Source organism: Myripristis murdjan, chromosome 15, assembly GCF_902150065.1.
Source record: "Myripristis murdjan chromosome 15, fMyrMur1.1, whole genome shotgun sequence".
Taxonomy (NCBI): Eukaryota; Metazoa; Chordata; class Actinopteri; order Holocentriformes; family Holocentridae; genus Myripristis; species Myripristis murdjan.
Window position 1 is genome coordinate 24,532,331 of NC_043994.1, and position 23,630 is coordinate 24,555,960.

General features: G+C 43.3%; 1 protein-coding gene across 2 annotated transcripts in view; it reads right to left on the minus strand.

Moving 5' to 3' along the window:
* Positions 1-23,420, minus strand: part of mymx (myomixer) — a 32,304-nt gene extending 8,884 nt beyond the window's left edge. The window contains exons 1-22 of one of the 2 annotated variants that reach the window (XM_030070989.1): positions 22,566-23,420; positions 21,499-21,588; positions 19,907-20,056; positions 16,410-16,556; positions 15,684-15,875; positions 14,421-14,507; positions 14,003-14,121; positions 13,781-13,895; positions 13,618-13,695; positions 13,410-13,525; positions 11,910-12,072; positions 7,976-8,121; positions 7,786-7,882; positions 7,057-7,206; positions 6,615-6,764; positions 5,719-5,975; positions 4,462-4,597; positions 3,142-3,336; positions 2,420-2,572; positions 1,228-1,445; positions 696-879; positions 421-576 (exon numbers count right to left, since the gene is read on the minus strand). In XM_030070989.1, the coding sequence (XP_029926849.1) occupies positions 421-576; positions 696-879; positions 1,228-1,445; positions 2,420-2,572; positions 3,142-3,336; positions 4,462-4,597; positions 5,719-5,975; positions 6,615-6,764; positions 7,057-7,206; positions 7,786-7,882; positions 7,976-8,121; positions 11,910-12,072; positions 13,410-13,525; positions 13,618-13,695; positions 13,781-13,895; positions 14,003-14,121; positions 14,421-14,507; positions 15,684-15,875; positions 16,410-16,556; positions 19,907-20,056; positions 21,499-21,588; positions 22,566-23,084 (3,618 nt within the window). In that variant the 5' untranslated portion in view covers positions 23,085-23,420. Of the gene's footprint in view, positions 1-420; positions 577-695; positions 880-1,227; positions 1,446-2,419; positions 2,573-3,141; positions 3,337-4,461; positions 4,598-5,718; positions 5,976-6,614; positions 6,765-7,056; positions 7,207-7,785; positions 7,883-7,975; positions 8,122-11,909; positions 12,073-13,409; positions 13,526-13,617; positions 13,696-13,780; positions 13,896-13,975; positions 14,122-14,420; positions 14,508-15,683; positions 15,876-16,409; positions 16,557-19,906; positions 20,057-21,498; positions 21,589-22,565 lie in introns of both variants that reach the window. The other variant, XM_030070988.1, reaches the window with a different exon arrangement.
* Between the last annotated feature and the right edge of the window lie 210 nt (positions 23,421-23,630).

The window sequence follows — 23,630 nt, forward strand, 5'->3', positions numbered from 1 at the left end:
TTGCTTGTTGAGTTTTTTATGATTCTGGTTGTTTTATTGGTTGCTGACGTAGAGGATGTGTAAGTTTCACATTTTCTTCTACTGCTGGCTGCAGGGCAAAATAATTTCTAGTGCTTTGGGCTGCATACTCAGTTTTTTTCTGGAATGTCCCATGTCTTACCCATAATGCACGAGGAACAATCCTGCAGTAAAACACTGCTATGAATCACCATCAGTAGACCATCAGGGACAGTAGTCACATTCATATATGAACATGTCACCACCCAACAAAAAATGGAGAAAGGACTAAAATGGAGAAAGGCAACTCCTTCCCTTCAGTGGTATTTGTTACTTTCTTACTTTTAACTTCTCTGGTCTTTTATGCTCATGTCTCCAGCCTGCATGTGTAGTACTACAGTATAGTCCTCTGTGTTTGTTTACCTCTGTGAGGGGAGAGCACACTGTGGCCTCAGAGTAGATGTTATCTTGTGAGGGCTCTTCTCTCCTCATCTTGAGCAGCCACTGTTGTTTCTGAGCCCTCCAGTGCACCAAAATCCACCCAAGCATGCTCCTCAGTTCCTCCATACGCTCTCTTACCTGCAAAAAATGGACACATCACTCAGCACTCAATGTTGCAAAGTGGAAAAACATTCAAATTACAGTAAAGGACATATCCCATGGGTTACAGTGAGTCATAAGTCTGAAAACTCTCTCACCATGTCAGTGAGGTGGTGTTCTCTGTCAAAAAGGTTTCTTGCTGTGGCAGCCAGCACATCAAACTCCTCAAACTTCTGCTCAATCTGCATGTCCAGCTCTGCAGCCAGTGGCTCCTGTCCATCTTTTCCAAGGTGTAAAGCGGTATCTGAGAAAATACATGACCGGGTATCCTCTGTCCATGAGCTGTCCAGAGGAGAGGGGGTGGGGAGGGTGTTGGTGGAGACGAGGAGAAGATATAGAGCAGAGAAGTGAGGAAAGCCATGCATACACAAAACATGACAATTACCAGACTCGCTGATAGCACAGACATTCGTTGACTTGTCACACATGCCCGGCCCAGGAAACTCACACTGACCTCCTCAGCACATCTTAAATTACATATTTCACCAGAGACCTTTGCTTGACAACAAGAACATCCTGTTCTTTCCATGAACAGCATTGTAATGGGCAGATGTTCTCTCATAGTGAAGTGGGATTATGAAAGACCGTCTGGCTCTAAGAGGGGTCAGAACATCCCCACGCCCCACTTACATCATTGCAAGGTAGCTCCTGAAGAAGTCCTGGAGCTGAACGAACTCTTGCAGTCTTGCTTTGTTCTCCAGCACGCTCTTTCCTAGCTCCATCCAGGCCTGCATGGTTGCCTGGACCTTGGCCGCCAGCACGTGCACTCTCTCTGGGCACAGCTCCTGCAAACGAGAGGCCTGGCTCTCCATCTCCTTTACCTCCTCTCTGATGACTTCATAGTCAATCTGTGGAGAATCACAATAAAAAGCTATCATCTCTCATCATCCATGGGATCAGTCAAACAGCCTTTGCCAATTGTATCTCTGACTATGAGTTCATTCCCTTAGCTTTACACATAATATTCAGCAAGAGGCCCATATGGTCTACATATGGTCTGCCGTGCTATAGTGAGCTTGCAATCTTGACTACTTTTTTCTCCCTTTGACGAGGCAGTAATTAATAGCACTGAGGGCTCTATGGGAGCAATACTTCATGACATTTCTCAGCTACAGCAAGCCTCAGGAACACAAAGTAGAGTGCATGCCTGTCCGCTGACTGCACAGTTATTTCAGTATGGGAGGTTAGGTCATTTCTGTTCTTCAATGGTATCAAGTCCAGACAGCTGTGTGTGCGTGTGATAAACATAACGCTGCCCAAAAATGACTCACACAGAAATTTACCATCCCCAACCTCACAACTCCAACCCCGTAACCCCCAGACACATACACACACCCTCCCAGACTGAACCTTTACTCACAATCACACACCCATAAACACTTGCACACATATACACAAGAGCAAAAAGCATGCACATGTGCACACACACAAACACACACTTGACGCTAACAGAACAGTGACTCACACATGCATAAATAAATATCCTTTGTGGATAATAAACTTTTGCACGCTCTATGTGTGTATGTGTGTGATTGCATGGCGCAGTTTATATCATAAATTAAACACAGCACAAAGCCGGGGTTGGCTGGCCCTCTCTAGATGTGAGAAAATCTGGCACAACAGGAAACAGACTGTGGAACAATGTGTTAGAGGAGAGAGGGCAGAGAAAGAGAGGGAGAGGGGGGCTTCCCCTTTTTCATTACACCAAGCTGAAGTCCAAAATCTGAAGTCGGTGGAATGAAATACTGAATCATATTAGCACCACTGTATCGTTTAATTGTTTACACCATAATCACTATGTGGGTCGACATCTTCTTCTCACCTCCAGGTGGTCCTGCTGCTCCTGCAGAGTCTCCAGGCCACAGCGGTCTGGCTCACACTTGACGGCCATATCTGTCTCCCTCTCCAGGATGTCCACACTGAGCTCCTTGCTCCAGCACAGGCACTCCTCCACTTGCACCACCAGGCTGGCATGCTGGGGTAGCACAGACTCATCATTACTATCATCAGCGACATGAATCATAACTAGCAGGACATCATTAGGTCATTAAACGTCACCAAGTGCTCTCTGTTTTCCGATGACAGCCACTCTGGAAAAACGTGTTTTAAATGCTGCCATCGGTTACCCTCGGGGCACAGATGCTTGACTATATGACTATTTTGACATGTATGCAGCTTTTTACCCAGAATAAATCAAATCCAATAAGAAAACACTCATATGGCCAATAGCAAGGGGGAGTGGTGGCTCATTTGGGGCCTATTAAAGTACATAGCCACAGACAAAAGGAAACCAGATGTTGCTCTATTGGTTTGTGCAGCTGGTTGCGACAAAAGTGGAGGGACTTAAAATCCGTTCAACGTCATCTAAGATCATTATAACTTAACAAACACTATGGCAGCCATCTGGTCTGATGAACTATAACTCTTTGTGGCCAATTAAAGCTGTCATGTGACACTGAGAGAACAGTGTCTGCAAAGGGTTTGAAATAAACACAATTTAGACTTTGCTGGATGTTGTCTATACAGAGTGTGTGCTCTTCTTGCCTTGCTCAGCAGCTCCTGGATTGCCTGGTCGTGGCTTTGTGACCGGCCTCTTTCCCTCACGGTGTCATTCAGCATCTCCACAGCTTCACGCAATTCTTCCACAGGGTCTCCCATACTCTCCATCAGGGGCTCGGCGCCACCACTGCTCTGAAGACCCAGCAAGGCAGGGGCTGAGGTGATGTCACTGTGGAGAGGCTGTTACGCACACGCACACACACACCACAGTTGTTATAGGCTTGTCTATTCAGTCATTATGACAGGGCAAAGACACGCCCATTTTTACCCTGTACGCTATGTTTTGACCTTATTTAACAGGGCAAGATGACTGCGAGTTGTTGTTTACAGCAGCAGTGTAGGGGAACAGTTGCAGACAGAGGGAGGGGGTCATACAAACACTTGAGGCCACTTAGTGATTGCACTGGAGTAGTGAAGGGTTGAGTGCTTTACTCAAGGGCATGCTATTGTTAACTGTTGACTGAGAAAAGAGCATATCCTGTTCAGTTTGCACACAGATTTACCCTGCAGTTTTCCCAGACAAGCTTTAGTTTCAAAATGCCTACCACGGTTATTATCAGAAACTAACACTAAGACAAAAAGGCATTAAAGGCATTGTAACTATGGGGAAAATGAATTAAAGCTGTCTTGTCTACCTGTGAACTAAACTAAACTAAACATTTACTTAGAATGTTTTTAGTTTTTAAGTTTTCATTTGTGTAAAAGAGATAAAATGTAAAAAAAAAAAAAAAAAATGTTGAAAGCCTTGCCAGGGTTCTCCTTGTTTGTATGGCCCATGTCAAATGTCAAGAATACTTAGGAGAAAAAGCCAGAGCCCTGTATGAGATTATCTGAGCTAACTGTCCTTATTCAGATTACATTTAAATCTATGAATGCATTTCATTTGTGCTGCTGAGTGTGACCAACTTTTAGTTAGACAAATATTCCCACAAAAAACAAACATATGAATACATTTCACAATTATATGACTTATTGCTTGCATTACACAATACATGTTGCAAACATATAGGGAATAGCTGTTCTGAGCTTCTGTCTTTATACCTTTAAAAACACCTGTACTGAAAATACTAAAACATGAACTGAAATAGCATAAAAACATAACCAAAAACTATCACACCTACAATATAAATTAACTAAAATAAACTGAAACAGAAAAAAACTGTATCAAATAAAAACTGGTAAAAGAAAAATGCTGAACTGTAACAAACGTCCAGTTCCAAATTCACTTTGCTAACAGTTTGGCCACCGCTGCACATTTCAGCCATGCCCCAAAGTGTCCAGGTAAAATGTTGAACAGTGTCCCACCTGTCCCAGGCTGTACTGGCTTCCACTGAGCTCCTGGCTCTCCTCCAGCTCCACGCGCTCCAGGAACTCCGTCAGCATCCGCGTGTCCTGCAGCTCTGAGCTCTGCTGGGTCAGGGCACTCTGGACACGCTGGTACCTGAGAAACCCAGCCAGACACCGGCAGCAGCCGCATGTTATAACCATCAGCTACACATGTGCCATCCACATCCGCATATACAAACCAGCTTCCCTCAGCAGAACCACTTTACAGAGACCACAAGCAGCATCGAGAATGCATTTCATCATGCAAGAGTGCTGTTTATGTAACGTAACTCATACATCATGTGCCTTATAAATATATACTGTTCCTCAGGGCATGAAGGCACCCTGCCCCTCCATTGTTTATCTTTGAGGTTGCAAGGGAAGCAAATCGAAATGGTATTTTTTTTTTCTCAGAACAAATTAGCCTTAAGTTCCTCTGGGTTAAATAATGATGTCAGTCCAACTGTCTTGCAGCTGCTTCGCAAAGAGAGGAAGCTTCTACCTGCCTGTCAGACTGCACAAGTGTTCATCACTGCTCCCATCTAACACCCCCACCCTGGAAACACTTAAATGGAGCCCTTTCCGTTTCTTTATTTTCTTTGGTAAGCTTGGTGTCCTTTACACAGTCTGAACTTGTGTTTGTAGACACAGGCATGTCCAACAAACCAGCCAGCTTTTTAAGGTCTCCCTGAGAGTCCACAGCCCTTTTCTAGAGGCCACTCAGCCCAAACAGAGAGAGGCGTCATCTTGAAACACACATTGGTTGACAGTGACACACACTGACAACCTGTGGGTGTCGGTGTGTGTCAGGACTCCGGGGTAGACGTCGCTAAGTGCTTTGTGAATCACAAGAGAATAAACTTGAGCCTTGCTATGAATGAGCACATGGAGATTTTTTTTTGCCAGGTTGGAGTAATAAAAAAAACAACCTTTGAGTTATATGGATATATACTTTTGTGGTTTATGGGGAGAAATTGTTTTTCTTAAATAAGAATACTGGATTTTATGAATAAACTTCTTCCACATTTGATTGTGTATCATGCAGTAATGGCAAGCTTAAATTTGCAACCACGCGGAAACACTGACAAAAAATCTTACTTTATTTCCTGACCACAGTGAAGACCAAAACCACAGGGTATAGTCTGATTGTTTAGACCCATAACATGAATCCTCTATGATGATGACAGAAATCAGTGGGCTGCCCCTTGACCTTCCCCTCTCCTCTGTAGAACTTACTTTCTTTCTACCTCCTCCATGCGGGCTGGCAAGCCTTTTGTATGTGGGTGACTCTGACCGCGAAGCCTGTCCACCTCCTGCCTGAGGGCGTTGAGCTCCAAGCTGCGCGCCGCCACCTCTTTTTCCAGCAGGCAGCTTTCCCTTTCAGCCATGCTCATTGTCTCAGGGTCCCCGGCTAGGGAGGACTCTCTCATCGAAAGCTCCACAGACTCCAGCCAGGCCTCCAGGCTGCCCAGGGCCTGTAGCACTTTTACAACCTATGCAGGGGGGGGGGGGGGGGGGGTAAAGGAGTGTCAGAAAGGTTACAGGAGGCGCAGATCATCCATTTGAGGATTTAAGGGTTTCCCTGCTGTGATTCCGGGATGATTTAGTGCACTTTGAACAGTGATTTAATACACTCGGGCCCTGATTTAGTGCACTGGAGGTGATGTACCCTGCGAAGAAGTCAATAATAGGTGAACTGGCAGCCTAAACTCTGGCACACTGATGACTCTGAGGTACACCATACGCTGACCTACATCTTCTGCAATAAAAGACTTGTTCCTTTTCCCAGTCATTCATCAATGTGGGTGGATTTGTAGTCTCTTTCCATTCCATGATCGAATTATATGGCAGCACAATTTATACCCTTTGGATTAGCTTTTGTAAATTTTTGGGGATATACCTCGCAGGCTCTGCCAATTAAGTTGGTAAGGATGAAAGTAAATGAGAGTTTCTAACCATGAGCGTGTGTACAGCCCCGGCTCTCGGCCAGTATAAAGCTTCTCACAATGGGATCATCCCTCATAACCATAAATTTCCTCTGTAACTTCAGGGGTAAGTAAACTAACTCAGTATGGCTTAAGAGGAGCTCCTACTCTAAAACATTTTTATGAATATGGGCTCTGGAGTCTTACCCTAAAGCCCAGCTCCTCTGAGGCCTGCAGAAACACGGCGTTCCTCTGGTGCCTCCGCCGCAACTCGTCCCACAGGACCTCCAGCTGGCCGAGGAACTCCTCTATCTTGGCACTGCCAGGGTGCTGCGCGCGGACCAGCCCTCGGCCCTCCTGAGGAAAGGGCATTAAACTGATGAGAGCATGTGATGACTAAGAACTTGGATTTACATTGTGGAATACACTGCCTAAACGCTGGAGCTTTATTTGACCAAAGCTGTCTTGAATGAAATGTCAGCTCATTGTTTGATTGATACTCCATCTGGCATGACCAGACCTTTCAAGATGCCCAATCAAAATGTCACAAACTTTCATAAAGGTGGGTCTCCGGCATTCACCCAACGCTTGTGTTTTATGAGAAGCTGTGGCAGTCATCTGTAAATGTGGGACGGGTGGCTCTGTTTACCCTTTTGACCACCTCTATCCTGGCTCTGTTAGTGAGGATTTCTTGTTCCAGAGCGTCATGACATCTCCTGGCTGCCTCCAGCCCCTCAAAGCTGGCCATTGAACACACCTGCGTGGCCATGGACACATTGTCTTTGAGCCAGGACAGAGTCTGTAATGGAGACGAAAGAGAGGGAGAAAAAGATTATTTGAGGGAAAGGGTTGGAAAGCATTAAGAGGAGAGATAGTTGATAGTAGTCCAAGTGAGGTGACGTTTAGCTGCCAAACCACAGGAAACAAAGCGAACAGGATATGTCTCATCCTGACCTTTAAACCCAGTGCTTCCCCACCCACCATTTTCAGCATTAGTAAAGAATTTGCAACAATTACTGGAAATAATACAGCACAGGCTTACCAGTCACCCACACTCATATTTGAAGACAACTGGATAATTACTGTAGCAGTATCAATGCAATTGGAGCAGATTTGAAAAATGTTACCTAACATCTGTGGCTACTTCTGTCATCACGGTGTAATTGAGTACAATGCTGTGGTGACTAGACAATTTATAGCAGTCACAATACAATGAAATATGATGAGATTTTAGTTTTTGAGGTTGTGGTCACAATATTTAAGGGAATATCAAGCTTTTTAGTTTTCAGCACATGGTCTGTAGAATACATAAACTAATTTGAAGAGTGTTTTTTTTGTTATAGAGGAAATGCAGGTGTGCCTTGCAGGGGTCAGGCACCTTGTCAGCAGACACGGTGAACTTCTGAAGCTGGACGTGAAGCTGTGGGTGGCCTCGCGAGGCGGTGGCAAGCTTGGGCTCAGCTCTCTGTTTCCTGCTGCAAAGCAAACGCAGACATGTGACTCCAATTACGACTTACATAATGAGAGGGACAGAGAAAAAGGAGGGAGAAGCCGGGCTGAAATGTCACCTTTCCCCCTCAGACTGATGTCTGACCATGACATCATGTACACGGGCGGGGCCGTCTCCCTTGGGTGAGGAGGTGTGGCTCACGGATTGCTGCTCCTGGCTTTGGCTGCTCGGTGTTCTCCTACCACTCCCATAGTCACGGACGTTCTGTAGACGAAAGAGCAAAAAAGCCTCGGTAAGATCCAAAAGTAACACTATCATGACATGAGTAATGTTTTTCTTTCAGATCAGCTGAATGTACATTGTCAGGAGCTGTAATCTTATCAGATGAAGGAGGATTTCAAGCTCTCAGCAGTCTCAAGACAGTGTGGTGTTGCTATGCTGTGGCTTGCTCCTGACATGAATGTTACGATGTGGCTGGAGGCTGGACAACATGGACAGCTGCCCAGAGTAGAGTAAAGCCTCTCCTGTAAGTCACACTAACGCATTCTTCCTTACAAAGGTTAGTTATTCTCCTTGAAAAAGCCCAGACATGCACATCACAGACTACAGATACAAACAATTTTATATTACAGCAAGCTTATAATAATAATCTAATGCTCAGAAAGAGTTAAAAACAATTATTCTTGGTTTATGAATGAACTCATTAAGACTGGCCAGGTTGCCTACATGTGCTATACCGCACTGATGACTAAGAAGAGCCGTGGCAGTTTTAAATATAGCCCCAAAGCTCTTTACTCCCTCGTCTCCAAGTTTCATTAAATAGCAGCAGTGTTGTTTCAGTCTTACATCGATTTCCATGACCATTCACCCTGACTCTGTGCAGGACTATGTAGAGTGGTTTTTAGTAAGGTCAATGACTGAGCTATAGACCTTGTCTGTGTGCAGAAATATTTTAGAGACGTCAACAGCCACTAAGCCTTTTTTTTTTTTTTTTTTTTTACAACCATCGGAGTGCTAAAAAGGTTGGCCAAAGGACTCCAATTTTTTCCAATGTGGGAGCTACATGAATATGAAGTCTTCCAGGGAGCAGAGTATGAAATCCTCATGACACTGAGTTTTTTTTTTTTTTTTTTGCCACCTGCAGACGAGGCAAACTTACACTGATTAAAAAAGATTAAAAAAGAAAGAAAAAGAAAGATCCACCAAACCAGTGCATATATGAATAGGTCTAATGCATGACACAAAACAATTCTTAGAACAATTCTCACAAAACTGGGTGGCATAATTATAAATCAATAAATTGTAAAATCAAATAGGCCTACTGTAATGTAATACATTACTGTAGTGTAATAATGAAGCATTTTCTTGTTAAAATAAATAAATAAATAATGCAGACCATGTTATGTCAGTAGTCCTACATAACATAATACCTTTCCCAAATGCCAATAAAAACAGTGCATGGCAGAAGTAAAGTTTCTGTGACAAATAACATGGCAAATATGCATCTGTCAGGGCCTTTCACGTTGAAAAATCAGAAATGCTGAATTTATACAACAGCCAAAAAGCACAAAGCAGCCATTAATAATGGTGTTTTATGGAGTAGCTTTAATTTGACCATGGCATTTTCTGACTCGGCTCACAGAAGAAGTGAGTCAGAGAGCTGGAGAAAAGCGTCGCCTCTACAGTTCTGCAGGAGATGCAGTAAAGTGAAGGGGTCTAACATCATTTGCTAACATGCCAGTCATTTTATAGGCTAGTCTGAATTACACAGAGGCACGTTATCGGCCTATTTATGTATTCAAACAGCAAAAATAACAACCGGGTGTGATTCATTTGACAGGGCTGATAACCATCGCTGACGTCTACTCCCCAGATATTTGCTTCCGTCCTTCATCCTTCACGTTGGCCTCCACTGTAAACAAGTCCTACAGAGCACTCCACATCCCACTGCCTTATGAAAAAGAATTAAGTCACCCACAGCAAAAAATAGCCTTTTTTAATGATTTGCTAAGTCGTACTCAGAGGTATTCTGTAATATTTAACCCTCGCCCAGTCCTCTGCTGCGTAACCATAGTTCTTTCTCACTGAGTGCTTTTGATTCTCCATTTTCTGCAGTTCTCTTCTCGTGTGTGTCTTTCTGCATTGTGTTATGAAGTGATGTCAGCCAGTAACTATCACCGCGCACCGTGCCCATCTGGTCTACAGCCCCAGCATCTGGCTACAATTAGCCAAAGAAACAGACGTTAGCCATGTTTACCTCCAGCAACAAGAGGCAACACTACTGCGAACACCAGCCCCACTATAACACAATCACAAACATGGATGTTTAGAGTTGTGTGTACATACATACACACTCACAACAAAACACTGGAACATGTACAGTTGACTATCTGATTCAAATTGCGCCAAAGAGACACACTAAGAGAGGAATAACGCTCTGTATGTGTGTGTGCGTTTGAAGTACACGTGTGCATGGGTGTACGAGTACATATGTTGAAAACGACTGTCTACAGGAGGCCGCGAGCACACATATGCTGATGTCTCTGTGTTACTGCCAGCCAACAGACCTGTGCAGCTGCGTCCAGTGCCTGTAGTAATACTGTAATCAATTCAGCACTCCCAGGAGCCTGAGTTAAGTGTTGTGAAACTATGTGACAAATTGCTTTTACAGTGTGAGTGGTGTTTGTGCCTGGCACGGAGTTTGGCCTTTGGGACCCAGGGTTTTGTTTGGATTGTCTTATTAAACCTTCCATAAAGAGTAATGAGGCTCCCATAGATAGTGCACCCAGGTAACCACAGGCTCGCAGCACCGGCCAAAGACGTAACTATTGTTGTGAGAGGATTCAGGACGTCCATGCCAACAAGCGCCAAGCCTGTATGAGGTGAGAGGAACACCTGAGCCGGGCCTGCTGGCCTGATGGGCTCCTGTCACACTTGGCAAGGCCACATGGTATAAACTTAGGCAGGCAATGAAGCTGAGACGGAGAGGATGGAAAGAGTGAAGTTTTCTCTCCTTGAGCATCTGGGCATTTTCTCATCGGGCAAAATGAGGCCAGCGGCTCAGCAGGGACTTTGCGAAAGCTCGGGGTCAAAAGGTGGAGAGCGGCGCTGCATGATGGGATACCTCAGGGCTAAACACAACTGGCCAGTGTGCATTCACTTTCAGATTGTAAAGAAGGTTTAAATAGCCAAACTTAAAAGACTAAATATAAACATAATTACCGGTTTTTAACATACCACACACTTAAGTCAGGTTACTGAATACCTCGTATTCCTCGAGACTCAAACACTATTTCCTTGTAGGTTTATGGGCAGTGGGGTGTACTGTGGCAGCACCCACGTGTTCAATAAAGTGTTGGTCTGCCTCTGAGATGAGAGATGTTGTGCCTGAGAAATCCACAAGCTCTGCAGATTATCCGCTCACCCTGGACTGGCCCGCAAACCATCTATTAATTCCATATTAATCCAATGACTGTGTACTTTTGTTACAGTGGTTAAAGGCCAAGATATTATTCTAACCGTAATGTTAAAGGATATGAAAACTATTAAGATTTTGGGTTGGAGGGAAAGGCTCTATTTACACTGGCTCACTGTTCACCCATGTTGTACAATCATGGCTTGACATTTTTCATGGAAACTTATGGAATTTGTGCGCCAGGGTAAATAACACCTCTAAAAGTTCTTCCTGTGACATGCACAGTGCAGTATTTATAACACCTGCAGACTGAGGTTCTTGTTAGGAGATAGAGAAGACTGGCAATAAAATGCAGAGCAAAGTTATACTTGCGTGCTGTTTCCTCCACAGCACATCAAACTGTCCCAAACTACCATTATTCATGCAACCTGGATAAACCGTAAATCTGTCATTTTCCAAACCAGAGGACAAAGTGCGTCATTCTCTCTAGCCACAGTTGTTGTCTCACTGGTGGCTCTTGGTAGGGCTGGAGAAGGCTGAGCTCATCTTTTGCCAGCACTGATGGAGTTGTTCTCCCCCTCTGCAGAGCCACACTGCGGTTAATCCCGTAATAGAATGAAATACCAAAGCAACTTACCACGCAGCCTTTCAGACGATTCTGCTCCTCTTTCACCTCCTTTCCCATGATCCTTTGTGGCTCCGTTCCCACGTTGCTCTGGGGTTCCCGGGGTGATGTCACGGGGTCGACATCTTCCCTGGTGAAAGTGGAGCCAGAGGGAGGCAGTGCGGTCCTGTCAGTCCTGCAAAACCACCAGGACAAGAGGTTGATTTAGTGCTGTCAGCAGGGCCTTCGCTTCACAAAACGCAGGCCCATTATGTGCTCCAATTATGGGTCTTAAGTATTCTGACAGCGTTTGTGTATGTGAAGTTTAAATAGCTATGAAAAGCAGCAGATAAGAAAAAGTAGATGATGTAATATTTGGATCTAAAGATAGCCCACCAACATGAGAGGCTCTCAGCCTGAGAAATGTTTGGAAAACATGAGACGTCGCAGACAGACATCAGAAACACAGACTTGACCCCATTTATTATTGTGAACGTGGAAAGTATGATTTATTTATTTTTGATTTATGAAATAGAATTAGGTAAACAGGTTTTGAAGGGTATACTCAATGAAGGATTTAAGGTTTACTTCATAGTCATCTCATAATAATATTGCTATGTAGCCATTTGCCAAAAGCAAGCTGTTTTTATATGTACTTTTTAACTTTTGGAGTTCCAATAAAAATTCCACGTCTACATCATTCCAATTCAACATCTTTGCTTATTCCAATTGGCTTGGATGACACAACTTTCACTATGCTTGTTTCCATGTAACATTAAGCATTAACATGGTCCCTTGGACCACAAAGCAACACACGATACACCTGTAATTTTGTTACATTAGCACATTTTTTTTTTTCACCATGGGTAAAGCTGTCTGTTCTCACTAAGCTTAAATCCAATCATCACCCAAGTACATATTACATAACTATTACAAAAAATCCCGTCAAGTAAAAGTCTGAATCCCTGAGCTGTTAAAGTAAATTCAAATATGCTCCACAGAAGCGGTTAAAACTGCTGACTATTCTTGAAATCATATTTCATCTGAAATTCACCAGGTCTTTCAGTCATGGAAAACCTGTAAGCATAAGCACACAGCAAAGCATCTTGACTGCTTGACTCATGGATGCAGTTACAATTAAACAGTTGGTGAACGTCTAAAGCAAAGCAGAAAATTGACAGTTTTAATCCCAGAGAAGGTGGTGAATGATGTGGAGAATGAGTGGTGCGATGTCTTCAGACAACCAGACAGATGACTCCAACATTTTGCTTAGAATATTTCTTTGATTCAAACCCAAATTAAACACGGCTAATCAAGAGAGGGAAAAATCTTTATACAAAACTAATTGTCATTTGGAAAGGGCCTGCTTGCATTTGCCAGTGCAGTCTTTTTATGTAAGGTACCAGCACAGTAATAACAGATAAACCAACTCCAGCTGAGTGGAAAGCTGTGCTCCAATTACCGGGTGAAATGGGTTGTGTATTTACTAGGCCACCAGAGTTGTCTGTGCTAGTCTTGGCCTGCTCTCTTTACCTGAAAACCTTCTGCAGGAGCGTCCAGCAGTCCTTCACCTCACTCTGCTTTTGCGTGACGCCAGCTGCCAGCGCAGGATGGAGATTAGACAGCTGGGAGACTGTCACGTCCAGCATCTACCACAGACAGGTTTGTAGGTTAGCTACAGTAGGCTTCAACACACCGTCAGGATTTGACCATGCAGTCACACTGAGAGGTCATTTCCTACCATGATTTGACTCGCAATGTCACGGATTTCCCTGTCTCCACAGCTCTCCAGGTCTTTGGATGCAGACATGCTTTTCCTCTGAAGGAAAGAAACTATATTATTGATTTTCAAAGTGGTAGAGTAAGAAAAACACATCATTAATTAAGCTCCCATGCCTTTTTACCATGCTGTTAATAGCGAAGAGTATGTTATCCGCCTGCTGGTAGAATGAGGACACCTCCAGGGCTAGTTGAAGATTTTCATGGTAGTTTTTCAGATGAGACTGGACCTTCAGCCACCTACACACACAACAGATTATGGCACGAATGAGCTCAGTCTTGAGTTAATTTTCAGAGGCAAGATGTTTCATGCAACATACCAATTCCGTTTAAGGGACAAAGTGTACATTTTATTGATGTGTTTCCTTCTGCTGGAGATGTTTTTGCCATCTGTCTTCCCTTGTTTCTCAAGTTTCAGGGCCAAGTGGTTGATCTCCTCGTGGAGGTTTCTGTATAGCTGCTCATCCTGCAGGGAAATAGTGAACACAGTCCAACTATGACTTCAGCTGTCTTTACCATACGACCTGGGAGAAAAATTACCTGAAACGATAGATAGATGACTGTCGGGAAACCTCTGTGAAAGGCTCCAGCGGTATAATGTAAACCATAGAGGGCCTGAAATGTTTATGTTATTAAAAAGTTTGCTTGGCATGCACGCAGTTTCATCAATGTTCTGCAGATCATTAATAAAATAAAGTAAACCTAAACAAACTCAGCTCGGCTAATGTTTAACACATTCCGGTGCTTGGCTCCTACAAACCTCACCTGTTTCAGATCTAAGATTCTCCTGGTCAGCTGCATTTTGTCAACGTTTTCCCCCAGGACTTTTACCAGGGACGGCTCCTCTTCCTGCTGGCACACATAAAAGTCCGTGTTTACAGCCCACATTTGTCAGGAACTAAACCATTATTTCTTTTCAGGGGCACCAGTGTTACACTAAATTATCCCTGCCCCACCACAAAAGATGCGAAACAGAAATAGCTTCCAGCATACGGAGGGAAACTTTGAACTTGATACGGACGCACGGAGGAAACGATGAGTGGGACTAAACAGAGAATACCATCTCCTTTACGGATGGGTGACTTTGAGCTACGGCTCTTGAAGACTTCTTAGCAACATCCTCCATTACATTCCCCACAGGTCCATAATCAATCATCAGCCTTCCTCTGCCAGACATGGAAATCTAAGACACAAGAGGGACAACGCTAACTGGCCATAACAACATCAATCCAGCTCCTGGATGATATACAGCAGCAGTGGACTTGAGCAGAGATATAAAAACAGATCATAAACCCTGTGACTGATTGTGTTTTAATAGTGACTGGCAGATGTTTCACAAGGGTGAATATATGAGAGTTATGAGCAAGAGCTGTACTCAGAACAGAGAGCTAATTTTCCAGCGTTGATTACTCAGCGGCAATTATTTTGGGATGACAAGTGTGGAATGGAAGAGTTAATTGGAAATGAATCACCGTTGACTTGCAGTACGTAAACACTGCCATACAGTTGAGTTCAATTAACACAGATGATTTTGCTGTGATAGTCAGGGGAAGAGGAAAAGAAGAAAGGTGGTTAGATAATAAATTTCTGATAAGAGTCAGAAATTTACAGGGGCTGGGAACTGAAATGCCATAGAGAATTCATTAAATGCCTATAAAATTTAAAAGGGCAGACAAAAAAAAGAGCCTTGATAACTATGAGTACACTTTTTAGCATTTCACCATGTTCACATAAAAATGCAGCAGTTTTTGATTAGAAAACAATTGTGTACGCGGCTTGAAGCAGCAGAGAATATTGGCATCGTGCAGCCAACAGTACAAAGAAATGCTGACCCACACTAACCGCTGCATCAACCATACTGCAACGACATTTAGTGATTATTTGCCAATATGCAATTCAAATATATGGTTTCATAGTTCAATAAAAACTGCCTCTGAAATGGACTAACATGCCCCTATAAAAAAGTTGATGCTGATGTGATTTTGTAATGCACAGAAAGGGGAAAACGGATTTCTCTTGCAGTTTTACCTTCTCTTTAATCCATGCCTCTAGCTTGTCCACTTTTTTGTTGAACTCCTGCAGGTTCTTGGCTCCGCCCAGCGCTCTCGTCTGATTGGCTGCCGTCTGTTTCAGGGTCTGCCATTGGTCCCTGAGCTGACTGAGCTGCTTCTTCACAAGGTCAGAGGTGGGGTTCAACTTGCAGATCAGCTGTTCGCCCATCTTTTCAAAAGAGAGAGGGAAGGGATCGTTCATTATGAGGCAGCAGAGAGAGAGCAACAGTAGCTAAACGCATGCGACACCTACAGCTTGTCAGACTCGCTGTTTTTGTGCTGGCTGTCTGGACACATGTTGGAATATCGCCATTCATTTCTTGGATCAAATCTCCTCGTTCTGCCTCTGCCCTCCCTGGGGTATCTGAGTGTCAGGGAAGCTTAATTATCAGCAATGTACCATTTCCAAACAATCTCTCCAGAGGGAGAGAGTATAAACTTGCTTGACAGTGCCGTCTGGAGCACTGAGAGTCATGAGAAAGGGCCTGCGTTTCTCTCTGCACGAATGCAAATGGTTACAGGGCCATTAAGTTGTGTATTATGGGGTCTGACAGCCTTTTTTTTCCCCTCCACTTACAACTTTTAGAGGGTGATTGCCATTAAACGTTTAAATAAACATTTCACTCTTGGTGTATTGGTGTGTAAGTATGGTTGAGGGATCACTTCAGTTAGATTCCAGCCTTGCGTTGAGTCGTATCATTACCTGGTTGAGTTGAATTAAAGTGTTCTCAAAGTCTTTCAGGTCTCTCTGAAGAGTCTGCGAGGCTTCCTCCCAGTCCTGCAGGGGGCAGCGCTGAATATTACAGCCATCCTTTAGGTCTTGGAGCTTTCCTTTGATCCATGCTTCTGCCTGAATCACAACAACAACAACCACAGACACACAAATGTTAAAGAAAATGTACGCTAATCCCTGTGCCCAGCCACATGGAGGTGTGGGAGGCATCACGGCACATGACTTAAGTGTTTCTTCAACATGCAAACAAATTGTCTGATGTCTTTTACTGGATACTAATGCAAAATATGCATTTAAAACCTGGTGCACACACAATGACATGATGGCTTAAGGGGCCTGCAGGTTAATTCTTCATGCCAGGGATGGCAAACATGGAGAAACCTTTCATATGTCAAGTGCTATTTTGAAAGAAGTTGCACTGCAATACAAAGTACACGTAATGAAAAATGAATAATCTGTGACATTAACTGTTTTTTCTCACATTAAAACTTTATATGCTTTTAATCCATGCTAATACACTGAAAACACAGTAAAACACAGCCCTATTTTCTGCAGTGCTATACTAATGGCAGTGTATCTACTGTTAAACAGCACTTGAGCGTCCAGGATTACACTCAACACGGAGGCAGTCAAAGTGGCAGAGACAGTGTTATTCCTGCTGATCAGGAGACCAAAACACAGCGATATTTTCTTCCCCTAACTCCGAGTTAGACAGTACTTCAGAAACATCATCAAGAACCAGCCCTTTGTTCTCCAATGTCATGTTATGCAGAGCAGAAGTTTCTCTTGGCAAGTGCACGGGGTCCATTGCATAAGCCCTTGTCTTTTTGAGCTGCCTTTTCTGGCAACATTTGCTCGGAGTGAGAGCTCCAAACCAGGTGGCCAAGCTCAAGAAAACTGTGGAAAGTACATGTTTGTTTGCTGTACAGCGCAGTGTGTGGATGTCGGTGATTTACCCGAGTCAAACTGATCAAACTGGTGAATAAATCAGTTTAGTTACCAAGCTATTCTAAGGCTGATCTGAAATGACTGTTGCATTTCATAAATGTGGAGCAGAACTAAATTTTTATGGTGTTTCTTCTCTGTTATTTGGCAACCTCCACAATGCCAAATAACATTCACACACACACATATTTATGTAACCTTTATTTAACCAGTTAAGTCTCACTGAGTTATGTGTATGAAAAAACATATCCCTGGTTGTAACACTACATCAAAGCATTATTTCCAAAAAATTCAAAAGCAATGATTGAGACTGAGCGCTTGTTTGGATCAGTAAAATGTCAAAGCCGGACTTCACATGCAGACAAAACAACTCTTTTTTGCATGAGATTAAAATGTGATGTCACTTCTCCTCAGAGAAGCAAGTCATTAACTTTACAAGGCCCCTGGGGCGGTGGAGGTATTTCTGGGTTGAACAGAAGGAAAAGAGCTTGACTAAACAGGCCTGCCCCTATCTCTTCACACTGGCTCCCATGGCATATAATGACCTCATACAGGAAGTCTATGATGCCTTTGTTTCTTCCTGATCGCTCCACAACAATGGTCTGTTTATAAAAATGTACAGTTAGGCCTCAGTACCGCCATGAAGAACAGGGAGCCAAAATATGCAGTCCAGATTTTATCACTGCTCGCTTTTATGTGAAAATCTGATCTGTGGCCATAAAAGAAAATAGCCTAACAACTAAGACAAAAGACAACAGATTTTACAGTCAGCCCTGTCTAACATTGTTGTAATCTGCAAGCAAAACACTGCAAAAAAAATCTCCCTCCTAACAAGTAATTTCATCTCATATTTAGTCTTTAAATCTTCTTTCACCCGAAACAAATGAAAAAAATATGCCAGTGGGATGAGATAATCCCACTTGCTTCCAATACTAATCACTTTTTTCCAAAATTTACTTGAATCACGAGTCATTTTCATGATACCAGTGGGCTGATTTTCCTCATTCTGCCTTGTTTCAAAATATTTATACTTGTTCTCAGACAAAATTCCTGCAACAAGTAAAACTCCATTGGAAACAAGTGGGATTAGTCCCACTGGCAGATTTTTCGAGCCTCAGTATGTTAGGATGGAGATTTTGTGCGATGAAAGCACACTATTTGAAGCATTAATTCTTAGCACTTAAACTAACCATCAACCTAAATTTTCACACTCTGTAGCGTTCAGTCTTGGCACGGGAATTGTTTCTGGGAGTGAAAGTCTCTCTAGATTCTCCCTATCACGGAAATGAGCTGGTGAAAGCTAAGATGTTTTACAGAGCAGCCGAGGAGACAGACGGGCTCTTGAAGAGGCCGTGTTCCTCCATGTGGTGACCTGCTTTGCTCTCCTTGCCTGAAACATTAGGGGGTTTTAAAAGTCTTTCTCTGGAAAGCTCACTTCCACTTCCACGGCGATGTAATACTGTAATAACACATTTTCATCAGTGATATTAGTCAACCAAATCCCTGTAAATCAGGCAGGTCCCAAGGTAGCGGGGCTCCGGTGATTTGAAGTACACTTAGAGAGAGAAAAAAAAAGTTATCAGCGGGGCCTTTCCCTCTAAAAACAACAGAAATGCCTGTGCTCCCTTAGAGCAAAGTGCTGCTAAGCTTGTTAACATTAACGACATGCTATGCAGCTGTTTTCAACACATACATACATCATATGTTTTCTTCATCTGACACGTCCAAAATTAATGTCTTACTATTGGAAGTAAATGGTTTATCACTTGGATGGTCCACTCAACGGAGGCCTAATGACAAAGCCAACTGTTGGATGAAATGTCCCTCATCCGAACTCACTGAAATATGTCCTTGTATGCTGGGGTGGACGCAGCGATGAGATAACACAACCAGTTGTGCTGCTTGGCGTAGTCTCTCTGGGCCATAGGCGTGAAGAGATGGAGCCAAACAATGATCTCATCCCTAAGTAATTGCTTCACTTGTGGCGGTTTCCCCTCCCTCTGTTCCCTCAACCTAACACAGCGCATACAGTTCTTGGGACAAAATAAGAACCAGTACATATTTTGTTCTCCTCTCAGGGTCACGGGAGAGGCACTGTCCAGTCTGATTTCATCTCAAAAGCCTCTCAGCTTGTTTGTCAGCTCTCTTTTCTTCTGCTAAACCAAATCCAATCTCTTTTCATTTAGGCTTTTGTGCACCAGTGGAGATCAGAGTAGAGGTCCTGATAAAGTTATGATAAGTTTAACTGGTTTAAAAATTATATTCCACTACCATTTGATAAATATACATGTTCTTGAAATAGTTAAACTGGAGTGGGAGGTGCACCCTCTGTAGTTGTTTACTTAGTTTCCACATACATGATGAGAAATGATGGAAAACAAAATGATAAAAGAGCAGCAGGAGCATTTCATGAGCAGATATTCAGGCCCCACACAGTTGAGCATGTGATAAACTCATTAATGAGCCAAACCTGACTGAGTGGACTGCAGTGAGGCCTGTGTTTGTTATATGCTTCACTGTACCTGCAATATTTCCTTGTTGAAGAGACAGTTGCGCTGGGTAAAGCAGTCACTCTGGGACGTAAGAGCAGCTGGGCCTTCATTCTGTGTGTGTGGCTGACTCTCTCTCCTCTGCAGCTCTTTCTTGGGTGATCGAGGCCTGGGCGCTGAAATCTGTGTGAACCCAACAACATAAACTACTTAGAGTTGGAAGCGTGATGGCATTTCAGCTGCAACTCCGGCCTTTTTATAAAGAGAGACCTTCCAAACCAGGTGCCTTGGGTACCTTTGAATGACGCCTGCCTCCGATTAGACCCATAAGAGACATAAACCAATAAGGAGGAGGCGCAGCTCTCCAACCCATAATCACCTCACAGGGAGGGGACGTTTAAACTGTTGATTACACCTTTTTTACAATCCGGAGACATTGCGAACATGTGTCAGACGGGCCCCCAGGTCCCTCTTAACAAAAACCCACTGTCAGCACTACATGAGATGAAATGAGCGGGACTGGCACAACTTCCTTAACGGACAGGCATTCCTGCCGCTCTCCAATCAGGAAACATCTGGGCAAATTGAGGAAGCAGGAACGGACAGATCCTTAGATGTCTGGCTTTTTTTTCCTTTCCTTTTTTTCTGCCAGCAATATATGTAAACATATCCTATGGAAAAAAACAATGTTGGTAGATCAGGTTCATTCCTTCATACCTGAACAGGTAAAGGCGCCAACAAGTTCTCACGTGTAGTTTTTCCATTTCATCATCTTTTCTTTCTCTTGTCATGTGCACAAATAATAAGCGAAAATGGGAAAAACAGCATATTAATGTGGCTGCAGGATGAAAAATGATGTCGTTTTTGCCCTTTGTGCAGAGAGAAATGGGAGCCTTGCTGCGTCAGTGCGTTGTTACCAGCCTCCCTGGGGACCTCGACAAGACTTTTCTTTTGTTAACATCTTCCCTGACCTCATGTTTTCCAGTGACTCTTGCCTGTGTGTAGGGTCTGCTGCAGCAGAGCACTTCGTCCACAGGCTGATGACTTAAACAAGAAGCAGGATAAATCCAGCAGTCCACTGACTTTAAACAATGTCCTACACCCCTTTTTTCCCTTTCGCGATCTCTGCCTCTTACCTAAACCACACGCAGGCAAGAGTAAATAAAGCACAAGCCATTTTTAAACCTTTCACAGACACGTTACTCCCCATGACTCTATAAACAATTACACTTGTTTTCCCTTCTAAGTAACCCTGCTCCAAACTCATAATATAATAAGCCTTTTAAGTTTGGCGAATGCACCACATGACTTCACTTCCTAAATTCCAAGAGATTCATCATCAGATCCACAGCTGCTGTGAAGACCCCGCTTCCTCACAGCTAAACAACTATTTTGCTACAGCCTGAATAAAGATGATTAAAATAATCTAATTTTGTCTATGAGATCTTAATCATCACCATCACATCTTTTAAAGTAGAATACATCCACTCACAAAAAATTTTCTGTGTAACACGGCTACTAAAATAGCATCTAAAAAAAAAGAAAATACTAAATACTGCCAACAAAAACAGCTAATATGAGAGCAGCTGGAGTCATAATGTAAATTCAGTTGTATATCGTTTTACCTGTTGAATGGATTTCTCTCCATTCACCTCCAGTCTTGTTTGTGCTTGAATGGGCTGATAATCATCACTGCTGTCTTTTCTGAGTAAAACCTAAAAATATAAAAAGACAGTAATGAGGACTCACAGCAGTTCGCAAGGCATGAAACAGACCATCAAGGACCTTTCCCTTTAGGTTAGAAGTGGTGTCTGCGCCTTTTGATCTTTTAATTACCCTGACTCATGACTGTTTAACTGTATTAAGCTGTAAATTAATTCAATAAGCTTTACAGGAAGACCCACATTACGCAATGCAAATTACAAAGCAAAACGAAAAGAGCGTGGATTAACATTTTTAAGGGGATTTTCAGGGGACACTTCCAATAAATTTTATTCGATTTGGACTTCTAGAAACGAAAATTATGACTTTATATTTGATTACAACATCAAAAATGCCTTTAGGATAATTGAATGAAAAATAAAATAAATAAGCCAGAAAGTTTTCCAAATATGTCAGCATGTATAAATGTCTTTAAAGAAAAACTTCCAGTAAATCCAGCTGAGCATCAATCAAAGCTAGAAAAACATGTTGTTTGCAGAAAGGTTATTATGGGCTCCCAAAGGTATATTTTCAGGTTATGCACCTTTGGCAAGTTTTGTGGTTATGTAAACTGGACTGGAAGGAGCTGGACAAGCTAAAACACAAGTAAAACATTTGAGCATAGAGTTAAAATGGACACAGTGCACTAAAAGTTTGGAAAAGGCAGTTTATTTTTCTAGCTTTCTGTTTTGGACATTATGTATTCTTTTGTCTAAAAAAAAAAAGTTTGTTAAAATAAGAAAAGGCCAATAGCAATACATTATTTTGTTTTACACATAATTTTCTCCATGTAAAGCGCCATGTAGGTTGCCTTAATTATGCACTTTTTGAGTGTGAATTGAAATTTCCACATCTCTACAAGTGCATTTCTATGTCTATTGTAATATTAAGACACTCATATGGGGCTTATGAATGTTACTTTTTAATGTTATCAAATCTGATCTGGTGTTAAATGTAGCCATTAAATGTATTAATAAATTGTGCCATTTACCTTGAAATGTGAACTGGGCTTATTCTCACAGCTCACACCCACGATCCTGGGCAGCTGAGGGTTGGAAGTGTTGTTGGTGCTGATGTTGTTGTTGTTATTGTTGTTCTCAGATGAGGACCCTTTGCCTGGGAGCAGCACGGGTCCCGGTGCTGCTACCTTGTTCTCCAAGTTTTCCCTGTTCCCAGAGATGGTGATCTTCTTGATGGATCTGGACACGGCAGAGGCAGAGACGGTGTTCTGGTTCAGGTGGTCCTCGGCTGCCATGTCCTCATGCTGGCTCTGAACGGGGGCTACCTGCTTGACGAGAGGTGAGACCAGGCATGGACCGTTCGCACAGACCTGGGACCGGCTGAGGTAGAGAGAAACACTCTCGTTCAGGTTGTGCTGTAACGTGCAGTTATCCAGACTCTGGCTCTGTAGATAACTCTGTGTAAAATCCTGGCATTTTGGCACAGCAGGGACTGACAGCCTCGTCCCAATGGTGAAGGGCTGGACCTTCCTCACAATGCTCTCCGACATGGCCAGTGTTGCAATAAGACCAAAAACAAAACAAAACAAAAAACAAAAATAATGCTGAAGTCCAAAGCAGCAATGATAAAAAGTCTTTCACATCCCTTTGTCCTCTCTGCCTCTCTTCCCTCTTTGTCCAGTCTCTGTTCAGCAAGCAAGTGAGAGGGTGAAAAGAAAGTGGAAGGCAGAGCTCAGTTCTCCACCTTCTTGTGCATGTTGAGAATGCACAGCACACAGCCGAGGATGGCTTCCTTGGACTCCTGGGATCGAACGCGGTCCCAGACGTGGCGCAGCGCTGTGCCAAGGTGGGCAGCGCCTGAAGAGAGGCTTCTCCTGAGGAACTGTGCCACCGAGCCTGCCAATCTGCTACTGAGGAGCCTGATAACCAGGGACCGCAGCAAGATGAAGACTGCTGGCATGCTGCCTGACTGAGCTGTGCGAAAGGGAAAAAAAAGGAAAAGAGTCTAGAAAAAAAAGAAAGCAAAAGGAGGGGGAAAGGAGAGGGTTGGTTAAAGAGAGGGAATGAAGTCACCACCTCTCTCTCTTTCTCTCTCT